Source organism: Carcharhinus amblyrhynchos, chromosome 3 (assembly GCF_965287045.1).
Source record: "Carcharhinus amblyrhynchos chromosome 3, sCarAmb.v2.hapA, whole genome shotgun sequence".
NCBI classification, from domain to species: domain Eukaryota; kingdom Metazoa; phylum Chordata; class Chondrichthyes; order Carcharhiniformes; family Carcharhinidae; genus Carcharhinus; species Carcharhinus amblyrhynchos.
Genome location: NC_137326.1, coordinates 13,953,974 through 13,975,851, shown reverse-complemented (window position 1 = coordinate 13,975,851; position 21,878 = coordinate 13,953,974). Strand labels below are relative to the sequence as shown.

The following is a 21,878-nucleotide window of genomic DNA, read 5'->3' as shown; positions in this document are numbered from 1 at the left end:
TTCTAAAATTGATTATGCAGGGTATTAGTGAGATAAAGTTGTATTTGGGAATGCATTGAATGCTACTCAGCAACAGCAGACTTTAAAATCTGGAAAAGGCACTCTTGCTGCTGGTCACCAGCTGGGCAAATCAATACTGGTGAATATAGCCAACGTTAGTGCCTCTTTAGCTGGATGCTGGCCACATGACTCTTTGTATTATTATTGTTAGAGATACTATACCTCTAGGTTTGCGGGGACAGTAGCAGTGCCCGCTACTGTTTTTAAAGATTGGACAGCTAGTGTGGTCAAATTGCTCATTGTGTTTTACATGGTTCAGTTTAGTTCAATAGAAATTCAACTGGAGAACAGTTTTAATCTCCCATAAGCATGTTTATAAGAGAGTTCAAGTCTGTGTTTCTAAGTTGAGACTGCACTGTGTTTATGATTTCAAGCCTGTTTATATGGGCATCCTTTTAATGAAATTGTTTCTTTAAAGAAATCTCCCACAGATAAAGGGAATGTTTTCCTTACTCGGGCAGTTCCCCTTTAAGGAGCCATGGGTATCAGAAAAGGAAAGTATGGCAGATGCTGAAGGGCTGAAATAAAAATGGAAAATGTTGGATAGTTTCAAATCACAGTAAATATTGAGAACTGCTCAAGGAAATACATGGCAGCACTGGGCTCTTCTGGTGGCTCGGAGTTTAAATGAACAGCTTGTTGTAAGGCTGAATCATGCAAGCTGGATTCTATGTTTGATCCCTGTTATCTAATCTTGGTCCAGCTGACTAGAATTAGGCTAATCTGTAAAAGCTTCAATTTTCCTTTATTTGTCAGTTAGCCGAGTGCCCTTGGAGCAAGGAATTGGCTCCTGCTTTCTGCTCTCTTTTGGAAAATGTGAATTGTCTGGGTGTGTATATTACAGACAAATTTATACTTGGTGCTGTTGCACCCTCAAACCAATAACCTGGCAAAACATTTATGTTTTATAAGTTTATGCTCACACAGAAAGATTGATTTGACAAAGTAACAGATGCTTTAAAAAAACATAATCTGTTCTTTTCAGAAGACTAGGAGAAAAAAATAGTCTTTGGCAAAATGTATATTTTATGCTTAATGACTTCCAGATATATAAATGTGTTTCACCCTTGGATTATGGATAACTGGGAATGGTTACACGATGAGTGGATTTTCACTACCCGAAGCAGAGAGTTTGAGTTAGGAAATTTCTTAACTCGACAGCCTACTTCATTTCAAAGGACCTCGTTAGATGTAATTTTCATTCTGGGGCAATACAGCTGGGATAGAGTTGGGCCTACGCCGACCCTGGAAGCAATACTAGTGGCCAAGGGGGGTGGGCGAGTGTCATTGTGGGCTGGTTAGAAAGCCCTCCATGCTTCTCTGGGACTTCATCCAAGTTGTTTTAAACAACGTTACTCTTCACAACCCTCACCCATCACATCCCAAACCACTTATTAACCTCGCACATTGTGTTTAGTCCTTTTAACATTAAAAATGGGATCTGTTTGAAGTAGTACTAAGTTCAAATGGACTCGCTAAGTTCAGCTTGCTTTCTTTTCTTATTTGCTGCTGGCAAAAATTGGATATGTCAGAAGCAGGGAAGGGGGTGGGGGGGACACTTATACATCCGGATCCCACCCACTACTTTTCAAGAATCATCTTGACTCTTCAGAAACCTGATCCTAGGTGTCAGTTTGTTCATTCAGCAACACTATCATTTGTGTGATAGTGATCTAGGGTAGGCTGATATTTGAGTGCAGTACTGGGGGAGTGCTACATTGTTGGTCATTTTGAATGAAATGTTAAATCTGGTGATTGTTCAAGATCCCATTGAATATTTTAAAGACGAGCAGGGAATTCTTCTGGGCGTGCTGCTCTCAACCAACAATACCAGAGCAGATTAACTGGCTGTTTATCTCACTTGCTGTTATGGAAACTTGGCTGTTTGCAAATTGGCTGCAACTTAAGTAACAACTGTGATTATGTATCAAAAGATAACCAATTGTCTATGAACTGCTCTGGAACATCCTGTGGATTTGATATGATTTCAAGTTTTTTTTTGGTCATCGCCATATTACAATGTGATTTCATGTTGCATTGAAGCTTTACGGCATAACTCTGAATTTGGTAACTTCTATTGCCAGTTCACTTCTAATGACTGTGATTGTGAAATAGGTAAGAACTGGAAGCAAATTTGGAAGTGCACTCTGCCTCCTCCACCCTGAATATCAACAGCATATTGCTGCTGTGCTAAATGTCATTCATTAACTTTCAAAAAACAGCTCTTAACATGATGGATTGTATTTGCATGTGACAGCACGGCTTCCAAGACAGCTGCGACAGACTGACAGCCTTATCAAATCGTCGACAGACCTCCATCCTTCATTCAGGATGAAGGGTCCTGGTTCTAAAGGGTTAAGGGTTTAACAGAAGAAATCTGACGATTTCAAAGGTAGAGCTTTGTTTGAAACCCTAAACATCTTTAAACTCTATAATTGTATGTCGGAGATGAGGTTGACAGGCATTAACCTGGAGCATTTGGGGCGCAGAGCGTCTCTGGAATTGTATGGAAAATGCGTGTCGAACATTGTGTTTTTCGATGAATAAAACATACATAGCCAGTTCATCCCCTGCAGTGATGGCTTCGGAGAATAAATTAATAACTGTATCAAAGAGAAGCTAACTCGGATGTTAATGAAGAGGAAACCCCCAGATTCCTTGGGGAGGAACTGAAGAAAAAGAAAAACTCTGAACAAAGCACATGGCTCTCAGCTAAAGATTAAAGAGTTTTTGGGAGGTTATAAGAGAGCCTTAAGCCCCGCCTGTGGTGATACTATATTCTGTCTGTGTCATTACAGTGGGGAACTCATCTTTGAACAGGTTGGGAGACAGATTGTATTTGCTTCTGTTATCAGATTTTATTAATGAACTGGAGAAAAAATAATCCAAGGAGATTGGTCTGAAGAATTTAAATATTCAGTATTGATTTTAAATTCTTTCATAATGAAAATATATTTTATCAGGGATTAGTGGGTATAAAAATGTAGGGATATGGGGGTAGGGCCTGGGTAGCATTGTGTTCGGTGCAGACTTGATGGGCCAAAGGGCCTGTTTCTGCACTGTAGGGTTCTATGATCTATGATCAGCATTTTCCTGCATTCTGAGCCATATGCTGCCCTTCACCTAGGAGGTCAATAACAGTCTTGGGTATTATTGCCACCCACCGCTCCATAATGAGTACACTAAGCAAGCTAGGATGGTCATCCCTATAGACATGTCTCCTTTTGAAATGAATGTTTCCAACATGGTGTTCTCTCCCCAAAAGGGAGATCAAGTGTTAAGGGTAAGCATACAGTTAATGGCAGGACCATAACAGCACTGAGGTACAGAGGGATCTTGAGCTTCAAGTCCATAACTCTGAAAGTGGCCACACGAGTAGATATGGTGGTAAAGAAGGCATATGATATGTTTGCCTTTATTGGTTGGGGCATTGAGTACAAGAGTCAGGGTGTTATGTTGCAGCTTTGTAAAACTTTGGTTAGGCTGCACTCGGAGTTGCTTTCAATTCTGGTTGCACATTATAGGCAGGATGTAGAGGCTTTGGAGAGGGTGCAGAAGAGGTTCACCAGAATGGCTGTCTGGATTAGAGGGTATGAGCTATAAGGAGAGGCGAACTAGGGTTGTTTTCCCTGGAGCGGCTGAGGGGAGACCTGATAGAAATATCTAAAATTATGAGAGGTAAAGATAGGATTGACAGTGAGAATCTTTTTCCCAGAGTTCAAATATTTAATACCAGGGGCTTCACTTAAGGTGAGAGAGGAAAAGTTCAGAGGAGATGTGAGGGACAAGTTTTTTTATACAATGTGGTAGGTGTCTGGAACGCACTGCCAGGGGGATAGTGGAGACAGTTAGGGGCATTTAAGGGGCTTTTAGATAAGTACATGAATATGCAAGGAATAGAAGGATCTGGACCAAGGGCAGGCAAAAGGGATTAGTTTAATTTTGCGTCATGTTCAGCACAACATTGTGGGCTGAAGTGTCTGTTCCTTTGCTGTACTGTTCTATCGTCTATGTGTACATACAGAATAACATAGTATTGACAATTAGAAATGAGACTGTAATTTATTTTTTATTTTTAGGCAAGGTCCCCCCATGAATCACAAAAGAAAAGTTTGTACAGTGTACCGGATATTTTGAACCCTGACATTACATCAGAACTTCTTAGTCTTCCTCCCTGCTGACTATTATTTTCACAATACACACTTTAATCTCAATAACGTGAAAACTGTGCTAATAACTGTTTAAAGTAGTGGAAATAATTGTATGAAGATTGCAAGAGGTACGAGTGTTGTCATCGCAACAGAATAGTAATCGTCCAAATCACAGGAGCGTGTAATGTAGAGAAAAATGGATGGTCAAAAACAAATAACAAGGTTTTAATTCAATTTATAAATCATCCCACCTTTCCTGAACATTAGGAACAGCATCTCAGTCTCAGAAAACAGTCTTGTTGCATAGAGCAATTCCTGAATTGTACATGTTCAGTCAGAGAATGTCTGTTTCCATGCCAACATCCACCGGCAAGCATTTAGGATTGGAATTGAGAGCTTTTTTTTTCTCTTTTGCGTATATTAATTTTGCATGTGGGTTTTTCGTCTTGTTTAAAGTAATGGAGCTATTTGTGTTCCCCACTGGCTTGACGAAGTAAAGATTTGGTTCCAGATTTGTGGCGAGGTAACAGGGCATGTTTATTTGGGGCATAGCAATTAGATTCCGGGCTGTGAGCTAACTGTGGTTTAAAAAGTAAGTCAATTTCAAATTGCATGATGTGGCGTTGCCAGTGTTGGACTGGGGTAGGCACAGTAAGTAGTCTCACAACACCAAGTTACAGTCCAGCCGGTTTATTTGGTAACACAAGCTTTCAGAGCGCTGTTCCTTCGTCCCAGGCACTCACCTGATGAAGGAGCACTGCTCCAAAAGCTCGTGCTACCAAATAAACCTGTTGGATTTTAACCTGGTATTGTGAGACTACTTAATATTTCAAATTGATATTCAGTGATTCCTGTTGGAAACATGTAGAGGTCAGCTAAGAACAGCTTCAGATAAGAAACACACCTGTTCTAGGCACATGTTTGTCTCTCTTTCTTGCCTCAACTCCATTTCCTTTGGTTCTGGAAGACTAACTGTTTTGTCATTCTGGCTCCTAACTTTCACCCTATCACAGAGCTTTCTTTTGATCTCTTCCCAACCACCCCTTTCTCAAAGCCTAGTACACCTCTTAATTTTTCCCAGTTCTCATGAAAAGTCACAGACTTGAAACATTAACTCTGTTTTGTTGTAAAACATGGGCATTCAACCTCTGACCTTTGGGTAAGCATTCTCCAAGGCGGCCTTCACGACAGCGCAGAGTCGCTGAGCAGAGACTGATAGCCAAGTTCTGCACACATGAGGACGGTCTCAACAGGGATCTTGGGTTCATGTTGCACTATCTGTAACCCCCGTGACTTGCCTGGGTTTGCAAAACCTCACTTACTGTACTGTCTGGAGACAATACACATCTCTTTAACCTGGCGGAGGTGATAGTGGATGCCTTGGTGGTTATTTTCCAAACGTCGCTGGATTCCGGGGAAGTGCCGGAAGATTTGAAAACAGCTAATGTTACGCCGTTGTTTAAGAAGGGTGCCAGGCAAAAGGCAGGGAATTATAGGCCGGTTAGTTTAACGTCTGTTGTAGGTAAAATGTTAGAATCCGTCATCGAGGAGGAAATAGCGAGGCATCTTGAGGGGAATTGCTTGATAGAGCAGACGCAGCACGGTTTCGTTAAGGGGAAGTCGTGTCTGACAAATTTACTGGAGTTCTATGAGGATGTGTCTAGGGCGGTGGATAGAGGAGAGCCGGTGGATGTGGTCTTTCTTGATTTTCAGAAGGCGTTTGACAAGGTACCTCACAAGAGGTTATTGCAGAAGGTCAGGGGACATGGAGTTGGGGTTAGGGTGTTAGCGTGGATAGAGGATTGGTTGTCAAATAGGAGGCAGAGAGTGGGGGTCAATGGGTGCTATTCAGATTGGCAGTTGGTGACTAGTGGAGTGCCCCAGGGGTCGGTGCTGGGGCCTCAGCTATTTACCATTTATATAGATGATCTGGAGGAAGGAACCGAGTGTGTGGTGTCGAAATTTGCTGATGACACCAAGATTGGTGGAACGGCAAATTGCGCGGAGGGTGTGGAGAGTCTACAGAGGATCTAGATAGGCTGGGCGAATGGGCCAGGAACTGGCAAATGGAATTTAATGTTGGCAAGTGCGAGGTGGTCCACTTTGGTAGGAATAATGGTAGGAAGGATTATTACTTACGTGGCAGCAGGCGACGGTGCAGAGGGACCTCGGGGTCCTTGTGCATGAGTCGCAAAAACCCAGCCTGCAGGTGCAGCAGGTGGTCAGGAAGGCAAATGGGATGCTGGCCTTCATAGCGAGGGGGATTGAATATAAAAGTAGGGAGGTCTTGCTGCGGCTGTATAGGGCACTGGTGAGGCCGCAGCTGGAGTACTGTGTGCAGTTTTGGGCGCCGTACTTACGCAAGGATATTTTGGCCTTGGAGGGAGTACAGAGGAGGTTTACTAGGCTGATGCCGGAGTTGAAGGGGTTGAGCTATGAGGAGAGGCTGAATAAACTAGGCTTGTACTCGTTAGAGTTTAGAAGAATGAGGGGAGATCTCATTGAGACATATAAGATGATGAATGGGATGGATAGGATAGAGGTGGAGAGACTCTTCCCGCTCAGAAAGGACAGTAGGACTAGGGGGCACAGCCTCAAGATAAAGGGGGTGCGGTTTAGAACGGAGTTGGGGAAGAACTTCTTCACTCAAAGGGTGGTGAATCTCTGGAATTCTCTGCCTGTTGAAGTGGTGGAGGCTACCTCGCTAAATATTTTTAAGACGCGGGTTGATGGGTTTTTGATAAGAGAGGGGATTAAGGGTTATGGGGAGAGGGCGGGAATGTGGAACTGAGCCACGACAGATCAGCCATGATCTTATTGAATGGCGGGGCAGGCTCGAAGGGCTAGATGGCCTACTCCTGCTCCTATTTCTTATGTTCTTATGTTCTGTGATCAGTGCTCCTTCCACTCACATTGTCGGCCACTTTAGGACTTGAACAGCAGGTTAGGTGTAAAGATTCGCATTCTAATCAGTAATCTGTCAACTGTCTGTGCTTTATATGCTCCGTCTGAGGCCACTGTCCATTCACCTGACGAAAAGGGAAACCTCGAAAGCTAGCGAGTTTACTATCAAGTAAGTCAGTTGGACTTAAACCTGGTGTTGTCAGACTTTTTACGTTGTTGCAAAACATGATACAAAATTAAACTAAGCCCTTGCCGTTGGTCCAGATCCTTCTATTCCTTGCATATACAAGGTGTCTTTCCAGTATTTTCTGTTTCATTACTTGAGATTTTCAGCATTCGCAGTATTCTGCTTTTCTGAAGAACAGTTTCAGTTTTGGCTCAGGTACTCTCCACAGTTGAACAATAGGTTTTACTTGAGGAATAAATATTTCGGTGAGCCTGAAATGGGGGATTTTTTCATGGTGGCCTGACTTTTCTTAAAAATTTAAGAATGCTTGAAAATTAAACTCGCAAAGGCAAAGTCTCTGCTTAAGGCATAACTAAAATTTATTTAAAAATATGAAAAATCATACAAGATAAACAAACACTAACCCTACAACTGTGGGAGGCTTTTGGATTGTTGAGTAGCTCTGGGTCAGTGCTATAAGACCTCTCCAAAGATCTGGAACACTGAGCCAAAGTCCAATGCAATTATATTTTTCACTATCTAGGATACACTTTCTAATTAGCTTACATTCAATTGCAATTCATATTAATATGTCAGTCCAAAACATGACAGATTACCTCAGCCAATTGCTATGTGTTACTTTACATAATGGTACTTCATTTGTCTGTCCGAAAACCAGATCTCTTCCTTCTGGCAAGGTTCATTTCCTTGTTGCTGTGAACTAAGGATGCCTCTACCCAAATACCATTCCCATAGGCATACCACCAGAACTTTCTGGGCCAAAGAAATTACCCTTTCTATGCCTTGGACAATAGACAGTTTACAGCTTGGACTCTTAATGTTTCAATAACTGTCCCGGGACTTGAAATTATATTGTATATTCTGTTGACTAATGGATTTAGCTATTGAACTGTTGAACTTCTACCATTAGCTCTGCAGCGCTTGCATTTTGACTGAGGCAAACAAACAAATTAAAAATATACTTAATATGTTAAAATGCATTAATATGCAAATATGTATATACTTAACATCAAAAATAATCTCTGATTTATTTAATTTTGTTATCGCATCCACGTATGAGCAAACTGTTAACATTATCTTGTTAGGTAAAAAATCATCCTAACCCTTTCCCTCCAAGCTATTACTAAAAACTAAAAATCTGCCTGTGGATATGCTAGTGAACTCAAAACCCCCTTCCACAGAGCCAGAAGGCAGAACCATACTTGGCATCTTTGGGGTGGGATACAAGGATGCGAAAACTGGCAAATTTGACATTACGCATGATTTGAAACCTCTTTATAACTACATGAGAACAATAGAGCTAACTGGAGTATTGTCAGGGACTTATGTCTGATTATCACATCAGAATCCCTGAGCCACTTCTTTGCAATTTAGAGAGTGTCTTGATCCACCATCCAGCAGCTGCTTGAGCTGGTTAAGTAACTGCATCAATCCAATATGCTCTTGATATCAAAACTTCTGCAGAATTTGTGGAACTAGTAAAAGGGCATTGCTATCCTAAGTCCTCAGTAATATTGCAAAGCTAGAAATTTAACTCGCCCCAGGAGAGACCATTGTAACCTTTGTAGTAAGGCTGCTTTTTTCAGCGGGACTTTCAAGGCGAATCTCCCGCATTCTATGTTTTACAGAACACCCTAGCATGAATCACACTAAAAATCAGTGGAGGGGGCCTATTCCCGCTGGAGAAGCCGGCAGCTTAGTGCTGAGTGGGCCACCACATGTGCTGATCTGTTAGTATGAGGTCGGCGCATGCACAGTACCACACGCTGCCGGCCTGTTAATTGGTGTCCAGCCCCGCGACCTCGTGCTACTGCCCCCTGACCTTCCCAGATCTCTCTGGGCCAGCCCCCTCCCCCAGCAGTCCTGATCTCCTGAATCCCCCACCCCCTTGCCCAGCCTCACTCCCTCTGTCACTGATCCCAGTGCAGAGTGGCAGTGGGACTCCCCCAAGATGCCCTCCAATCACTCCAGCAGGGTCAGGCTGCCAGCTTTTTGCTACTGGGGAGTTGTTGTAAACCTTGCTGGACTGAAACATTCCTGGCGTGATTGAGGCGGGGTTGGTTGGGTTGAAGATGCTAGTAGGCCTGGGAACTTCAGACCCGGGCCCACTAATGATATTTGAATGAAGATTAACATAATTTATTCAGCTCCACGCCGATTTCTGGCATGGAGCTGATGCTGCCGGAAATCCAGTTGCCGGAGACACATGGAGGTCAAGGCGCCCAGCAGGGAGGACTACTAAATGGCCTCCGCTTAAGTCTTCTGGCCTGCTGCGCTGCTAGAGCAATGCAGCAGGCTGAAAGAATTGCTCTGTTGGTCTTTGAAGATCTGAAGACCTGGGCCAGTGTTACTTTGAGGAATGGTGACTATAAGAATGATTTATTTTGGATGCTGAAACAGAAAAAGACTCATGTAACAAATGCTTTATTCACATGAGCTTTATTGTCTGTGACTGCTTTATTAATAGCAAAACCATTGGAAGAAAAGGGACCTAAATAATTAAACCTCTCAGCATACTGTTCTATTATACTAGATCCCACCTTATTATAATACGTCTTGACTTACCTCAAGGGGAGGTAATGGCGTAGTGGTATTCCTGTTGGACTAGTAATCCAGTGACCCAGCGTAATGCTTTGGGTATTCTGGTTCAAATCCCACCATGGCAGATGGGGAAATTTGAATTCAGTGAAAGTCTAATGACCATGAAACTATTGTTGATTGTCATAAAAACGCATCTGGTTCACTAATATGCTTTAGGGAAGGAAATCTGTCATCTTTACCTAGTCTGGTCTGTGTGACCCCCAGATCCACAGCAATGTGGTTGACTTGCTGAGATATCACTTGAATTTAATGTCGCCAGTGTGAATGTAGAAACCAGGAGAGTGGCTACGAGCAGGCTTTCTGCCTTTCCCTTGGTTGGTTTTAGATGCTTACAAACAGCCACAGTCTATTGACTGAGTTAACCATGTTAGTGAGATTTCAGCTGTGCTGTTCCCTGAAGGAGTGTCTTCGGAAATCATTCAATCCCAGCTCAAGATTTTGTGCCCACAAATGCAAAATTGCAGGCTGGGAATGTGCAAATGTTGATGATTGTTCTTCCAGCATATTCCAGGAATGGTGCAGTGAAACTTGGGTGACATCCAAGTAGTTATAACACTGGTTTATTCTGTAGGTTTGTACCTATTTACAAATGGGTTTAATCCACTCAATTATTTTACCTAGAGCTCTCAAAACCTCCATCCCACTAATGTGGATATGATTTGTGACCAGATTCAAAGTTAACCTCATTGTTCCACTGCCCTTTCCCAATAAAGCTACCTGACATAATGCACTGTTTCTGATTTCATTAAATATTAATAAGCCCCATTGTGCTTCCTCTAATACAATCTATTATAGAATAATGTTATTTAATGTCCCCTTCCTAATAGAAGAAACTAAGTATAACTTCCACTGTCTATAACAGTCACTGATGTACTATAATCTGAGGTATCATACATTATTTACAGCTTACATAGTGCAGCAGGACATGCTTTTTGAACAATAAGGTGTCATTGTGCTCAGACTCCAACTTAACGCTTCATTTATAGCGCTGTCTGTGAAAACACTCTGTACAAGATGGACCTCGCTAGAAAAATCTTAATTGACTCCCAAAGACCATGAACGAAATTTAATTCCCTGACCAGGAGATGTAGAATTGGGAGACAAGACCACGGATAGAATGCTTGTCGCTTTCCTGACTCCTGATTAAATCGGGAATTGCGGCAATTGAGACCCATAACTGGCTACTTAATGACAGCCCATTGTTCTCATCTAGCTGCTGCTTGGGTCATTGCACCTAACCAGCATGTCTGTGGGGCAGCCCTCCTGATCAGCTACCCAGTGGCCCACTGAGAACCCGCTGGCGGCCTGCTCTCCGCAACAACACCCTCACTGCCAACAGAAGGTGCCTGACTATCCTGACGAGCCCAACCAGCCTAGGTGAACTTTGAGGCCAGTTAAGCCCAAATGCTTTGCTTTCCTTGATACAATTGCTCACAGGGAATAAACGCATTAATTAATATGTTAGTACGATATTCATATTTGATGTGTTCCATTCATGTGTTTGCTGTGGTGCTTCATTTTTTTCATTCAAGTTTTAAATATCCCAGAGTTGATTATTTGAGAAATTTGGTGCTATTATTTGAGGAAGATTCTTCACTTTTTCAGAAGAGTTAAAAAGTTAGTTACATTTAAATATGACAGTCTAACTTAGTTAGCAGTGCTGTAATCCACGAGCCAAAAGGCTTTGAACTTTGAGGCCCATGCTTTGGATTCATAGGATCCTAGCATCCCTTTTTCTCTCTTATGGTAGATGTAGAACATTATTACGTTAGATGGTTAAAGCAGATAATAGGGGGTCAACATTGGGCGAGTGGAGTCTATTGCTGTGATGCCTCCTTCACATTTGCAAAGCAGACATTGAATTGTTACATGTCCCCTGGTCTGTTCTGGCTGACCAAGCTCTCACTGGAAAGTTTTTAATTTTCCATTTGTGCTTCAAATTATTAGCATCTTCTATGGTTGGATGTTTGCAGTTTCATGGAAGATCAAAGTCAGTGATTTTCCGCATCAGTTCTCAGGAGGTCATCGTTTGTTACTTCATACCAACTTCATTTAGCTTCCCAAGCTTTGTCAGATTTGAAGCTGCATTGTTGGAGGCGACATATGTAGGCTGGCACAACTTCAAGCAGTGTTGAGTCATGCTGCTGAGGTGTTCATTGATGGGCAGGTGTTCACTAAGCTTGATCCATTGGACTGACTGGAGGGCAGTATTCAGTTGGACTAAAGCCTATTGAGTATGACTATTTTTGGCCCATACCAGTGCACATTTCCTGGCTATAGAGTACACAGGAGTCATTGCTGATGCCCAATATTCCGATGCTCCCAGTTTGTGCTTGCCAGTTTCTGCAACAGTTTAATCCTTGTTGCCATCTTGGCAGCTACCTCCAAGTGGAAGATTAACTTGGGGTCTGGCTTAACTCCAGGATAGCTCAGGTGGGGCCGTGCTGCACAGTATTGTCATAGAAGGTCACTTTCAGGAGGTGTAGTTAGCATTTGTTACCAAGATGGGATTGTGTTGTTTTGGTGGATGTTTTGTTTGACCTTCTATTTCCAAAAATATTCCTTTCTGATGGTTTGGGTCTCCATTCGGGATGGACTTGATGTAGTGGGTGGCATGTCGCTCCTGTAGACATCAGTGCAAGTATTGAGCCATGTGACAATCCGTTGATGAGAAACCAGGGTGAACTAACTTTTCCCAGGTGAATGCGTAGCCACCTATTGCTGATCATCATCCATAGCCGGTTCAGGGACAGGGACGATTCTTGTGATATGTGGAGAAACAATCTGATTTAGAGTCAACCTGAGAAGCAAGAATCTTACAGGTTTGGGGTGAGAAGAAATTTTACTGGGCGTTGATGCGTGGGAAGGAATCTTTCTTGAGATGGTGTGTGGGGACCATCAAGAGCAGAACAAGAGAAGAATTGAAATCCCTGTTTTAATGGAAAACTTAAAATATGCTGGTATGTTTACTGGTATCACAATGTATATTTACTGACAGCATATAAATTAGGAATTAATCATCTGATACAAGACATGTTTCTGTTAACAACAAGTTTAAATTATCTAAGATTAAAATTTTATTCAGAGGCAATTATTTTTTGTTGTTAATGATTATTCCTGTATTTCATCCATGGGGATAAATTGATTTTTAAATTACACATTTCTTTAAGTGGAGAAATAAAAAAAATGCTGACACCATAAATTAAGTTACTATCAGCCCTTGCTTCTTATCTCGTTCTAGATTTTTATTCCAGATCTTCAACAACAATTTGCATACATGATTAACAGTTCACTTGGTTTTAGAATTCATTCTGATTTCAATTGATTCAAGTAAAGGGAAACTTCATTGAGAAAAAACAGTCAAAAGTGAGCTTCCATCAGGTTTGACCCCGTTGGAATTGGAAACTGCTGGGCTCAGTAACTGATGATGGTTAATGTTATGTACTTAGCCTCAAAGATGATCCATGCATTCCACTCCTTTCCAAAAAAATCTATTAGTGTTGCATACACCATGCCCCTTCTTAAAATTTGGAAAAGTTCCAGGTACTTGAGGTCAATTTGTTTACGGTGTTCATTCCATTCAGTTCATTTTTAATACAGTGAGGACTGGCACTGAGAGTGCTTAATGGTTATTGGCATTCCCAGGTAAGAGAGCTAAATTAATTGCCAGTCAATGCTGAATCATTTCTGAAGTTGTTCCATTGGTTAATGATAATTCAGCCCCTTCACAATTAATCTCTGTTTTGGCCAACGGACCGGATTTTCTTGGAGTTGTAAGGATTCCGGAGCCATTTAAAAATGACAAGTTGAACCTGATTTCTATATTACTATGCTCTAAGTGACATGGGACAAGGATACATGTGGCAAGTTCGCACCCTGCACTTCTGACCTGGCTGCCTCCACTGTGGGGGAAAGATAGCGCCACCCCTAATGCAATTTTCGTGCAGTCGGGCTAACCTTTTCATGACTCATGGTTCACTGCCCTCAGGTGTTGTTTGCCATAGTCTCGATTCAGAAATCTTTTGGAAAATGTGATCAAAAGACCTCAGTTCTGCTGACATGGCCCTTCCATCCCAATTCATGCCTCCCCATCCACTCCATGGCCCTTTATACCCTTCATACTAATTCATGGCTCTTCCATGCCTCTTCACCCTGTACATACTCTTTATAGAACCAAGGAACCATATAGTAACAATGACATGTGGAACAGGTTAAAAATCACCCATCATAATTTTCTTTTAAAAAATGCTTTTGCTACAACCCTATAAAAGTGTCAGTCATCCAAACCTTTAAAGTAGCAATAACAGTAGCCATAAGCAATTGCTACTTCTTTATCTTGTTCACATAAAAATTGAGCAACTGCAGAAAAAATGGCTGCAATTGTCCCATCTCGCTGTGCTAATATTTTAGTACAGTTGGCCGGGAGATTGTCACGTGGGTCGATTTGCAGGGTTCAAGTTCGTGTCCGGCGCTGGAATTCTGGTGGCGTCTGCTCTGCACCGGAAATCAGCGAGAAGGTGCAAAAAGACCTTTCAAATGGTCATTTCAATTTAATTTCAATGTGATTAGCAGGCCTGGGACTGGGGTCTGTGGGCTTGCTAGCATCTCCGCCCGCCCCCCATCCCCCTCAGTGGAGTTTACAGTAGCTCCCCACCAACAGGGAACGAGTGGCCTGATCCCGCTCGAATGAAGGGGATGCAGTTGGGGCCACCCAGAGGGTCAGGTGATGAGGAGTGTCCTGTGAGCATTGGCACCCTGGCAGTGCCAGCCTGTGACCCCAGCACTGCCCAAGGGGCACCTTGCTACTGACCACCAGACATGGGTTGGGGCCTGATTGGGGTGGGTCCTGGTGAACAATCCTTGGGGGTGGGGAGGTTCCAGCTGCCATTCTGCATAGGGACCGGCGGGGGAAGAATGGAGGCCTTCAATCAGGGCATGCTGGGGTTAGGGCGGGGGCTGGTAAGTCGGGGTTGGGTGTTGGCACTGTCAGGAGTTGGGGGGGCAATTGGTGGAGGATAGCTGGAGGGTAGCTGGGAGATTGGGGCAGGCCGGGAGTTGGGGTTGGAGTTCAGGGTGGGCTGACGGTGGGGTGTTGGAGCTGGGCTCGGGAATGGTCAGGGACCAGCAATCAGGCCGTGGGGAGATGGAGAGCCAGCATTGCAGGAGTCACGGGGCAAGCCAGCGATTGAGCTGATTTGCGAGCAATCAGCCGGCCATCAGTGCGGGGCCACTGCGCGTGTGCCAATCTTGGTGCTGACAGATCAGTGCATGCACAGTGGCCCGTTCAGCCCATTGATTTCAGCCTCCGCAGCGGGGATAGGCTCTGCCCCCACCCCTCCCCAGCTCCTTAGTTTTTAATGATATTCATGCTGGTGGCCTCTGCAGTGTATAGAGTGTGGGAGATTCTTCTCAGCATTCCCACTGAAAAAACCAACATGAATTCCTCCAGTTTTCACGTGAATTTGACACTTAGAATTTCTTTTGGAGAATCCAGCCAATAGCTTCCTGTAACAACAACAAAGCTGTCAATCAGGTAAAGTTTTCTCTTCTACCCAATTGTGTCAAAGAAGTAAAACCTTTTATGAGCGTCTGGACTCTCAGTCAAGCATATATTATGAGGCTGAGCATTTCCTGTATTAACACAGCTGAGGAGATTGACAGCTTTATGATTTTTTAATAAACTATTTTTATTTTGTGATCTCTTTTTGACAATGGCTCAACATTTCAAGTAAATGTTGGTAAAGAGATGTAAAGAGAAGGTAAAGGTAAAGAGATGTCAGGTGCTTAAAGATGCTTAAAAGTCTGGTTGATGACACTTTTATATGGTTGTAACAACAGCATTTTTTATAAATAAAATATTCAAGCAGTTCCACAATTGCCATTGTTACAATAGAATCCATTGGGTTCTGTACAAAGTTACACTGAGTGAATGGGCACGAAAGCACCAAGTTGGCATAAAGAGAGTGAGGGGTCACAGGTATGCATGAAAGCATGAATTAGCATAGAGATAGTATGGGGAGTGGATGGATATTAGAGGGTATATATGTAAACAGTTGGGACACCAGAGAGCCAGGGCAGACCTTTCAAACAGCTGGCCTCAGCACTGAGCTGCCTGTGTTCACCTTCATTCTGCTTCCAGGCGTGGTGGGCCGCAACTCCACCCTGGCACCGCCCCTACCCTTGGAGTGAAAATTAGATCTGATGGAACACTTTCTACCAAGGAGGATCTGCTGAATCAGGAAATCTTCTGATGTAAGGTAGTCAGCTCGAAAATGTGGTTTAGAATGTCATCAATAGCCACTCCATCGACTGAGTACTTGAAGGGGAAAAGAGCAGGAGAGCAGGACTAATGGCGTCACTCCTTCAAAGAGTTAATACAATGACAATATTATGCTGCAGTGTTCAATAATACATATAATGAAGTTTAAAGAAATAAATGATCAGAAATAGATGCTAATTTAATCATGATCATAGAATCCATTCAGTGCAGAAGGAGGCCACTCGGCCCATTGAGTCGGCACCAACCACAGGCCCTATCCCCATAACCCTTTTACCCTGCTATTCCCCTGACCCTAAGTGGCACTTTAGCATGACCAATCAACCTAACTCGCACATCTTTGAACCATCTTTGTTTGTGGTGTCTCTTCTTGGAGATCCTCTCCACTTGGAGCCAGTGTTGTGAAACTCCCGGTATTGTCAGACCTTTTACCATCTTTGTTTGCCAAATCTTGGTGGTCAGATTCCCTCTTTAAAGACCTGTTAGATCTCCCTTTGTGGGGTGAAACAGCCAATTAGAATCCTCTACAGATGCACTCACCTTTTGGGTATCAATATGGTTTTCTCAGGCTCATATGCAGGTATTTTATTAATTAGTCTCAGCAGTTTTGTTCCCTGTTACTGTGAGAATTTTGCAATATGTCCCAATTTTGTAACATTCTTCTTCACACAGCTGGCATATCATTCTCAAACCGCATTGTGCCACCTTTAATTGGTAATTCTTGGTAGCAAGAGACACTCATTACCAAACATAGTAATGTTCCAAATTTCCCCCCTCCTTTTAAGAGCAGGAAGCTGGCTCTGACTTAGTAGAAGAAATGATATGGATGATATGTTTTCATTGACCTTTTGTATTTTTATCCTGGTTAGGTGATCACTGCGAAGTGGATAGTCAGTCTGGGCACTGCTCTCCTGGTGTGTGTAGAAATGGTGGAACCTGCACGAACCTCCCAGCAGGTGGATTCAAGTGTAATTGCCCCTTGGGAGGATATGAGAAGCCATACTGTGAGGTGACAGCCCGATCCTTCCCACCAAAGTCGTTTGTGATGTTTCATGGCTTGAGACAAAGATTTCACATGACAATATCGCTGTCGTGAGTATTATACACTTCTTCATGCTTTTCTGGTGAGAGATTGCATTTAATTTCTGCAAAACCAAGTAATCTAAAATGCTCGAGGTGGTTTGGGGAACAATCCATTTATTAACTATTCCAGTATAATTTGTGTGCTTTAACAGACATGCTTGGTTTTCCAGGCACCCCATGGGGCCAATTCACCTCAAAGTGAGGGTGGAGTTTGTCAGAAGGGAATAATTTGGAAGTCGCAGTATGGTGCTACTCACGGAGCTTGTGTATTGTGGGAACCTGGCAGGCTTTTGCTACATAGTCAGCAATCATGTTTAAAATAACCACCTGTGGATTTAATTGAAGTGCTTATCCTTATAGGAGTCTCATCAGGACAATCGGATTGTTTATATGTTTTGCTAAATAAACAGAGAAAAAGGAAAATTCACAGAAGCTGCATTTTCATATTTACTCTGCCAGATCTTTGACTCCATGAATCACTCTTGAATACAAATTTCATAGGGGTGCGTCTGTAGTCAGTGGCCATATTATTTACTTTGGTCTGATGGCAGGAGTAGGCGAGGATTGGGCTTAACTGTCAGGAGTGGACACATTTTGCTGTTAAAGGAATAACTGAAGAAGCTGAGAGTGTTGAAGTTGGGGTTTACTGACTGAAGCATGGGCAGTGAGATTTGAAGGTTGGAATGGGCTGGAGTTGCTAACTGTAGTGGGGGGAGGGCGGTTGGTGGTTGGGGAACCATGAAATTTTTAATGGATTTGGTATAGACAAATTTATACAAGGCTCATAGAGGAGGAAAAAACCCAGAATATTTGTGCATGGATCTTATACATGAGATGCAAGGGTTGGCTGCAGTTCTAGAAAACATATACTAAAATGAATTCACCAGCAAAAGTATCTCACAGGAGGCATATGACTATTCTGTATGGTCAGTAAAACTATCTTCTGTGCCACAACAGATAAAATAAAAGTGATGGCCTTTAATCTGCTGTTGTTTGTGATAGAGTTCTATTGGAAACTATAGAACAAAAATAGATTTAACTCACATAAATGAATTGAAAGTAGATTAATATTCCTGCAGACTTATCAGGGCATCATTGTTAAAATGGATAAACTGGGGAAATTGCGGCATTGCATTGCCACCCAACAGACAAGCCAAGCTCTTTTCACAGCGCCAAGAAGTGCTTTTTGTCCTGCACCTGTCTCTTCAGTTCAGTGGCTTGAGAACTGAGCGCCAGTTAGATTTAACCGTCAGGAATAGTGATCTGTTAAACTTGTATTTAAATGAAATTAAATAAAGCACACTATTTATTTTTGTGTCATTATATTTGCCTGCTGCTTTATTATGCAAAGGTTGAGGGAAGTCTTATTAGGTGCCATTCAAATATTTTATCAGCGTTTAGCACAAAAGAAATAAAATGGGAAAGGGTTTACAAAATCAAATAAATTAAAGGTCACATCTGAATTCTCCCAGAAATGCTAAGTTAACTGATCTTCAGAGAAGAAAGAAACAGACTGCCTTTAATATTTATAAATTATAACCTCATTCCCTTTCCGTCACTTTGTTGTAATCCAACTTAATGTTTAAGTGTTTCAAGTTTCATGGATAGGGAAAATTGCATTTTTCTTCTTTTGGCATGTGTGATAAGTTGGAGAGCATAACACAAAGTATAAGTCTTGTTACTGCAACATGTATCGAATGTGACATTTTGTCCCAAAGGAACCAAAATGTCATTACTGCTATGTAGGAGCTAGCTGCTACTGGAATAAAACAAATGAGATATTTTACAAATTCACCCAAAGCAGCCACGTATTTTTGGTGTGAATATACAGTGCAAAAAAAGAGTGATCTGAAGATAGATTTATACCTCTGGTTTCCTGATACATTGAATTTCTAATAGGTGCCCGGCCAAACTGCAGGGAAGGAGGCCGAAATGATTATTAACAGAAAGAAAAGTATTACCTAGCAGTGCTAATGTAGTACCATGTTCGCAGAGTGACATTATGTGAGATGGTTAGGAACAGGTAAACAACTCAACATATTTGCTTAGGCATGGCATGGAATACTGAAGGGGTGGATGCCGAAAAATAAGACAAGAAGAGCAGAAAAATGAGTGTGGAACGGGGACAGTGGTGTAGTTGTATTGTCCCTGGGCTGGTAATGCTCTGGGGACCCGGGTTCAAATCCCACCGTGGCAGATGGTGAAATTTGAATCCAGTAAAAATCTGCAATTTAAAAAGTCCAATGATAATACAAAACCCATCTGTTTGTTCTTTTAGGGAAGGAAATCTGCTGTCTATTTGTGACTCCAGATCTGTAGTAATGCCCTCTGAAATGGCGGAACAAGTCATTCAGTTCAAGGGAATTAAGGGTGGGCAACAAATGCTGGCTCAGCCAATGACACTGTCATTGCATGAATGAATTAGAAAACTAGGTAGAAGCTGGATTTTCACCTCTGGAACTGCTCTTCTGTGAAAGGCAGTTTCAACCTGACTTCTGAATGGTCTGGATCCCAAATTGCAGAACTGCTTCCAACTTGCACTCCTCAGCAATTTCACTCAGTGATACCATTAGGTGACTGAAATAGAAAATAAGTAATGTCTTTCAGGGATCAATACTGGAATGTTAACTTCTCACCATAGATTTTAACGTTTCAAACAAAGGAATAGTGAGGTGTATATCAAGTTTACAGGTAACCCTGATTTAGGAGGTGGTTAATTGTACAGAATTAACCAGAAGAAGTTATGAGAGAAATAGATGAAGTGAATAGGAGAAAACTGTGGCAAATGAAGCTAAATGTGGGGACATGGGAGCTCACCCTCTTTTCATTTAAGAATGTCAAATCAGATTATTTTCTTAACTGTGTGAAAGTAGAAATTATGGAGTAGGAAAGGAAGCTAGGTAAGCAGTCACACGCATCACAGTTAAAAAGTGATCAAAAAGGCTGATGTAATGTTGGTCTTTATTGCAATGGGCTGGAATAGAAAGGGAAGGAGTTTTTTTTTAGTTGCATAAAGCCTTGACTCGGATCCCATTTGGATCGTGTATTCTGTATCCTGTATTTCATTAAGGATACATTGATTTTGGAAGTGAGTTTAGTGCATTTCACCAGGTTGATGCCAGGGATTTAACAAAAAGTTCAGTTTTGAGCGCAGGTTTCATAATCTGTTGTGAAAATCTGGAACTTTCTTCCCCTAAAAGATTATGGTTGCAGAGACAATTGAAATTCTCAAGACAGAGGTGGACAAATGATGGTGAGATAAGGATAAACATTAGTTAAGATTAGCTGAGATCCAAATCTTTGCCCACAGCTTTGTGTCTTGTACCATCACCTTATTCTCACCAGCCTCTGCTGTATTGAATACAAAATCTATGTTCTTTTGGAACACCTCCATGTCCTTACCTTCCATAGCGAATGTCGTTTGAAGGTGGACCCGTATGCCGGCTCCCTTTTGTCTGTTTCACCGCTTATTTGTCATTTTGCTCTCCTCTCTGGAACTCTCTAAATCCATCTATCATTGTTATACTTCGCTGCGCCTCCTCAATAACTAAAAAAGTTAATTAGTCACAAGTAAGGCTTACATTAACATTGCAATGAAGTTACTGTGAAATTTCCCCAGTCGCCATACTCCTGTGCCTGTTCGGGTCAATGTGCCTAACCAGCATGTCTTTCAGAGTGTGGGAAGAAACTGGAGGAAACCCACGCAGGCATGGAGAACATGCAAACTCCACACGGACAGTGACCCAAGACCGGAATCAAACCTGGGTCCCTGGCAGTGTGAGGCAGCAGTGCTGACCACTGTGCCACCATGCTGTCCTATTTCATTAACGTGCTTTCTGCTGTGTCTCCAGAGTCCTTTATTGTTCAAGTCTGTTTCTTCACTGAAGTGCTTTGAGGGACACTTATTATGCGAAAGACATTATATCCATACAAATTGTTATCTTTAGTTAAGTCACTCATTCCATTTATTAACTAAATATTGATAATTCTTCTCTTTTGCTGAAACATTATTTCTAATCCACTATTGCGAACAAATCTCATTGAGGTTCTGAACTACTGATATATTGGTGTTGGCCTTTATTACATTTATCATAGATCCCTACAGTGCAAGAGGAGAATATTTGGTGGATCAAGTCTGCACTGATTCTCTCACAGAGCATTTTACCCAGGCCCATTCCCTATTCCTGTAACCCCACATATATTTGGGGCAGCATGGTGACAGAGTGGTTAGCACTCTGTCTCATGGTGCCAGGGGCCCAGGTTCAATTCCTGGCATGGGTCAGTGTGTGGAATGTGCACGTTCTTCCCATGTCTGCATGGGTTTCCTCCGAGTGCTCCAGTTTCCTCCCACAGTCCAAAGACGTGCTGGTTAGGTGCATTGGCCATGCTAAATTCGCCTTCAGCATTCCAAAACAGGTGCTGGAGTGTGGCGAGTAGGGGATTTTCACCGTAACTTCATTGCAGTGTTAATGTAAACCTACTTGTGACTGATAAATAAACTTGACTTTTATTTACTCCACTGACCATTAAGATTTATTTACACATTCAGAGAAATGCACTGATCATAAATCTAATATATAAAGAGGTTCATCAGGGATTTTATAATCTGCTAAGA

At 42.2% G+C, this 21,878-nt stretch overlaps 1 protein-coding gene across 1 annotated transcript in view; it reads left to right on the top strand.

Annotated features, from left to right (window-relative positions):
* Nucleotides 1-21,878, top strand: part of celsr3 (cadherin, EGF LAG seven-pass G-type receptor 3) — a 241,665-nt gene that overhangs the window by 50,732 nt on the left and 169,055 nt on the right. The window contains exon 4 of the mRNA XM_080186571.1: nucleotides 17,050-17,272. Coding sequence (XP_080042697.1) covers nucleotides 17,050-17,272 — 223 coding nt within the window. The remainder of the gene's footprint in view (nucleotides 1-17,049; nucleotides 17,273-21,878) is intronic.